At 40.7% G+C, this 6360-nt stretch overlaps 1 protein-coding gene across 1 annotated transcript; it reads right to left on the bottom strand.

Annotated features, from left to right (window-relative positions):
- Positions 1-956: 956 nt before the first annotated feature.
- Positions 957-2445, bottom strand: LOC146195057 (E3 ubiquitin-protein ligase MARCHF3-like). The gene is made up of 2 exons (XM_084596707.1): positions 2173-2445; positions 957-1456 (listed from the first exon to the last, which is right to left on the bottom strand). The coding sequence occupies exons 1-2, from the start codon at positions 2443-2445 to the stop codon at positions 1190-1192; spliced, it is 540 nt and encodes a 179-aa protein (XP_084452833.1). The 3' UTR covers positions 957-1189.
- Between the last annotated feature and the right edge of the window lie 3915 nt (positions 2446-6360).

Genomic DNA, 6360 nt, shown 5'->3' with positions numbered 1-6360 from the left:
TCTTTTGGGCACCCACAGACTCTGACGCTGAAGGCTCTAGCTGGATGGCGTATTGAATTTTCCGCCTAAAAAAAAAAAAAATAAACGCACGAGCAAAAGTAAGCGTGCATAAAACACATAGGGAACGCACACAAATATCTAAATTTGTTCGTCTGATTAGTGTAAAGAAAATGAATAAGTCTAAAGCAGTACCAGGTAACGCACAGGAATATACATAAAACACATTTGAAAATTCATTTAAAACGACTAGAAATTCCCAGGAAGGTGAAAACAGAGAAAAGTGGTCAGACCTTATTACAACATTAATGACTGCAAAAAAATCAAGATATAGATTGAACTGCTTAAAGATTTTATTTTGAAAAAAAAAAAAATCGCAAGTGATAATGATGAATAAATATTTATTGGGGCCTAAATAAATCGGTGGTGCATGCAGGCACCAGATGGGGGGTTCCCTAGTTGCGGGACCCATATGTTTCCAAAATACACGAGGAAAAAAACGCTCTAGAGAAAGGCAGGCACGGAAACAGAACTTTGTCCCATCCGCATTACTCAGAATCGCTGCTCCTCTCATTTCCGGCGCTGCTCCTCAAATTGGAGGATTTAGGCTGTATGTTGGAATGAATGAAAACACCTTCTGTAATCTGTCCCGTGAGCCTATTCCGATACTTGGTGTGCCCACCGCCGACCTATGATCACTTCTTTTTGCATGAAGCAGTAAAACCTGCAACAAATATGGCAGTAATCTTCTAGAACCACCAAAAGTGTCATGTATGTCTCTTTATGATCATTTAAAAGCGGCACAAAATTTGTACGAGCAGCAACCTGCTAGGAAAAAAGAGCAGCTGTTTCAAAGCAGCTATATTTTTTATTAATATAAATAATTGATAGTTTCAAGCTTTTCTTGATTTTCCAAAAAAAAAAAAACATTCCTTGTTTTTCTTTTCAGCCTTGAAAATTTCCTGAAATTTTTCATCCCTACTTGCTGCTGATGTCCTGTTCGGATCTATTTTGTTATGACATACAGATAAAATTTTAATAACGAATAGTAATGGCCTCAATTTCTGCTTTTTTTTTCCTTCTACCCTCCTCATGTGCACATTGGAAAATTAATTTAAATTGAAATTGAATTGTTTTTTGATCAAGACGCCTCTCCTCTGCTTTATAATTTTCGTTTGCGGGGGAGTAGCAGTTACGAGGACTTTCGTTTCACGAACGTTAATCGTGCGCTTGCGTACATTGCTCGTACAAACTCGACGGTGATCCAGAAGATTGTCTGGAAGAGCAGAACGGCCACGATGAACAGGTATGTGAGCCAGCCCACGTTAGCCAGGAAGCTGGTGGCGTAGGACCAGGCGAAGACTAGCACTATGATGTCGCCCACGCACGACGCCATGTTCACCGCCATGCGGGTTATGTCCGTCCGGTGGTTGGGATCCCGGAAATAGTGCCACAGTGGCTGTCAATGAAAAAAAAATTCAAAGGATGACCTTGCCGTTTGGTAAGACATGCTAGGTGAAATGGTTAATAGCAACAAAGACGCATCTGTTGTAGGAAGTAAGAATAGGCTTGGCTGCGTTCACCTGTGACGATAGTTCAGATGTAGCCTGTTTGCCAACTCGAGATTTAGACCTGTCCTCAATAGAAAACATTTTTGCCGCTCGGCATTCACGCGATCAGTTAAGGTTGGATCTTGCATTTATTCTTGCAGGATTGATTACGCGCCACAATATCAAGAAAGATCAGGCACTGTTGAGTGTAGTGTAGCTCACAAGTTCATCTGTTCGCTTGCTCTATGCCCCGGTTGATAATCTGCTGGATATTGATTACTTTAGACCGAAGTAGCGTGGCAAAATAAGACTGAACAGGTGCTGTGCCTTAAACGTGCGCAGTATAACTGAAGAGCCTTGCAACCCCTCCCTCAAGAAATTGCGGCAAACTATCTTCGACAGCAATGTTCACTTTAGTGGAAAGCCGACAAGCTCGTAAAATGCTTTTTTCTCTCCTTCTGATCATTAGTAAATGTTATAATCAAGTTCAATTAAGCTGAAGGTAGTTGCGCTATTCTATAGTTACCTCGTGATATCCTAAGAGGCAGGAATAAAACGCATATATACACGCCTAGGCTGTATTGAACCCATAGCAGTGTGTTCCTGAATGTCGTAATCGGCATACCGCGAATCGGCGACGCAGGGTGAAGCGGTGCAGGCAGACTTCGCACTGGTCCGCGTCCCGGTGACGAAGCCACTCTTCCAGGCACTTCTTGTGCGCGAAACCGACCGACCCCCGGCACAAGCAGGGAGTGAGCAACGGTCCTTCGTCCCGACTGCCTTCAGACCCGCATTGACAGATGCGGCACACTGGTTCCGTCGTTTCTGTGGCACCGCCGCTCGTCTGGACGGGTAGTCCGGGGGTAGTCGCCGTCGCCTCGTTACCTCGTAGGTTCATGATGTGCTACGTCTCGGCGATAGCCTGAGCCCAGAACATATGTATAGCGAGGTCAGGCACCGAAGCTATTTTGAACACTTTTTTGTTTGCAACCTGAGGTATAATAATGTTTGCGTGTCGTGGTTAACCACATACGCCACACGTAACACTGAAGTTAGCTTCAGCGTAACTGCCTGTGCAGTGTAAATAGCGTTTGTCGAGGCAACGTCGAAAGAATGAAGTTGGAGAGATTTCTTGATTTAAAGGGCGTTTGCTAGATGACCACAGTAAGGGTGATGCTCAAAAGGTATCCTGTATCTTCACTCTTGGGAAAAGAAATTCGCAGAAAAAACGGGCATACTTTTTGCTATTCTTGTTACCAGGTTACCGATTGCTTGCTGCGTCGCGCGTAACTGTGAATGATGTTTGTTGCGAAACCTTTCGGACAAGTGTAATATTTACTATGTAGCTTCTCGGTGGTGTGAGATAAGTAAAGAAATGGATCTTGTTTTTTTTTTTCTTTGGAATTAGACACTTTCTGGGTTTTACTTGTTGCTAGTGGGATTCAAGGCTAATTAGCACACACAATGTAAAAACTAGAGTATTATTTTTAAAACGAACATGAAAAGATCAAGATATAATATCAAAATCTTTCTAGTCTGACTGGGTTTGAAGTCTCCAAATCACCGACATACTGTTATGATTTACAATGCATATTTCATTCATCCAAGCTCCCTTAATTAAACATGTAGGCTTCAACAGCAGCTTCTTTTTCAATAAAGCATATAGCTCTTGTTACGGAACTTCATGCAGCACTCTTGAATATTGCATCAAAAACGTTCTAAAGTGTGTAACCTCTACGCAACTACTTGCTTGCTATGAAAAGCCTAATCATGAAACCATGCCTAAAGCATGATTTTGGAAGGGCCGATTAAAAAGCACCTTACGGCACGCATTCACAGGTGGATGTTATTAAGCTTAATTAGAGCCTGAAATGCGAGATGAGAGAGAAAATTTAATTTTACACACCAGTATCCTAATGCAACAATCGAGTGCATTCAAATGACCAGGAAGCCTTGCTGTTGTTGACCAAATAGCATATGGCACATACCCACAGAGGGGGATCGGCCAAGAAATGGGTAGCAAAGAACATTTTTGAAGTATACTTGCATGAAAAGAAAAATAACAGTGATTTGAGGGGTAGAGGAAAGGAGGAAAAAAATGGAAATAAATGAAATATAAAATAAAAAAGTGGTAACACACACGGGAGATTGACACTGCAATTATAGAACAAGTGACGTTTAAATATTTAGCAAGGCAAACGACTTGATTCCAGTAAAACAGTTTGCATGGCGGAAAAAACAGACCATTGACTGTGCCCAAGGATGGTGGCGCCAAATGATAACAATATTGGGCTACTTAAACTAAGGCCAAGCTGTTGCAATGGCTTTCCATCAACTGTTTTCTCAACGTAGTAAAGCGGCGGCAAAACAATAAAAAGTGATCTAATGTTTTTTGTTCACCTCAAAATGCGCAGACGGGAAACAGTGCCAAACCAGACCTGTAAAGATGGAAATTCAAAGCTGGTATACGGCATCGCAGCCTTAATTGTTAGAGAAATCTCAAGTTGCCGTGAATGACCTAATTTTCTATTCCAAGAATAATTTAGGTGGAGGTAGTCATGAGATCTTAAAAGATGTCAATTTTTCATATTTTATAGAACGTTTCTCCGAAACCTCGCTGTGGTGATGTACGCTGTCGCTTGAAAATAGATAATACGTGCCCATCGAGGGACTCTTCTGCCAAACTATCGGCATATTCCCTTTTCATGGTTCGTGAGGCAAAGAATATTTTTATTTAGATCGTTCCACTCAATAATTGAGAGATGGAGGAATGAAGACTGTAACAAATTTGTTCGCGCAAGAGAAGGTTCCACTTTGTGATCATGGTTGCGGCGAGGAAATATTTGAGTGGCCGATTTTATTTTCTCGATGCTGTAATTTGAGGCGTTATAGTAAAGCTTGTGGAAAAATATTATGCGATTAATTTTTCGCGTAATCTCTAAAAGCCGGAGACCTAACTCTCGCTTAATTAAGAAAATGCTAGAATACGAGGAATAATTGCATGCAATAAAACTCGCAGCTTTGTTTTGCAGAGATTCAAGTTTAGCTATTAGGTATGATTGATAAGGATTACAGATAATCTAGGCATATTCGAGTTCCGGCCGTATGATTGCGTTATAAACAAGAAGTTTAGTGTCTTTGTTGCAATGACGTAATGACCGTCGCATGAAACCCAGAGTTTTGTAAGAGTTCCCTAATATGTAGTCAATGTGCGTGTTCCAAGACAGGTTAGCTGACAGGTATGTATACTACCTAGTAATTGTGACTGGGTGTGTTCTCAATGGCTAGGTTAGCGATCGTATATGTGTAGTAAATTGCTTGATTACGTGTTGTGAAAAGAACAAGTGTAGTTTTTCTTAATATTAATAGTCATCTGCCATTCGAGCACCATTTGGTTAGGCGTCGTAGGTCATTTTCTAGTTATAAACATTCGGTGAGGTTAGTCACAGAGCGATAAATAACGCAATCATCTGCAAACAATTTGAGCGAAGAAGTAATGTTAAGAGATATCCTTTATGTAGATCAGGAATAATTTGGGCCCCAAGACGGAACCCTGGGGTACACCGGATTTTATTACCTGAAATGAAGATAGGGCATGCTCTATTTTAACGGCCTGTCGCCTATTGCTTAAATATTCCTCAACCCAACTAACCACTGTGCTGTTAATGTTATTGTGCCTCATTTTAAGTAATAATCGTTTATGTGTTACGCGATCAAAGGCTTTTTTCAAAATCAATAAATATGACATCTATCTGTTCTAAATTTTGTACACTGTAGTGGATGTCTGTGGTTAGCTCAAGAAGGTGGGTTTCACACGACCGCCCACGCTGAAAACTATGCTGGTTAGCAAAATGTATGTTCTCACAGATGAGAAAATATCATTTGGGAAGATAGAATATGCTCAAGTAATTTGCACTCTATAGATGTAAGAGATATGGGCCTATAACTAGTTTTATTATCCCTATCACCTGTCATACACGGGAACTACGTAGGCAACTTTCCAGTCATCTGGAACGTGTCCTTTGTCAAGCGATTGCTGAAAAATGCAAGCAAGAATTTGTGCTCAATTGAGTTTTGTAATCTTTAGCAGCTTAGCAGTGATATTATCAGGTCGAAGGCTGCAGGACGATGGCAACCGTTCAGTCGTTTTAAGGACACCTGTGTTTATGGTAATGTTAGGCATGACAGTTGTAGTAAGAGGACTTAAGCTAGGTGAACATGTGGTTGATTCGTCCTGATAAACACTACAAAAGTAATCATTGAGTTCGCATGCAACTTCCTCGGGCTCTAAAGAAATACCAGAATCATGTTTAAGGTTCGGAAGTTGCCTCAAAGACGCAGGTGAGATGACCCTCCAAAGTTTTTGTGGATTGGTACGCAAAAAGTTTGGCATATCAGTGTTATAAAAGTTGTCTTTGGCCTTCTCAATTTCTTGTTCGCATACCCTTGCAAAATCTAAATATTCGGACCAGTCAGCGTCAGTCTGACTACGTGAAGCTTTGCTGAACAACCGTTACTTTTTATTTAGGGAACGTTTTATATCTCTAGAGAACCATGGCTGATCATTTCTTATGTAAATGCACTTTTTCTTTATAAATTTTTCATGTAGTCTTTAGAGTTCATCTCGAAATGCAGTCCGGTTTTCAGAGGCAGTAAAACGTTTATAGCTTTGCAAAAAGAAATGACAAAACATTTCAAACTCGCTGTTCAGGCCATCACAATAATCATCACAATAAGCATAATCATAATCTTTTCGCGTACAGATTTTTTCGTGTACAAGACCTGAATAAACAGTGAATTGCATGATGGCCGC

This window comes from Amblyomma maculatum, chromosome 3 (genome assembly GCF_055883805.1).
Source record: "Amblyomma maculatum isolate TAMU_Amacu chromosome 3, ASM5588380v1, whole genome shotgun sequence".
In the NCBI taxonomy this organism is placed as follows: Eukaryota; Metazoa; Arthropoda; class Arachnida; order Ixodida; family Ixodidae; genus Amblyomma; species Amblyomma maculatum.
The sequence above is the reverse complement of the archived record's forward strand: the minus strand, read 5'-3'. Positions and strand labels throughout refer to the sequence as shown.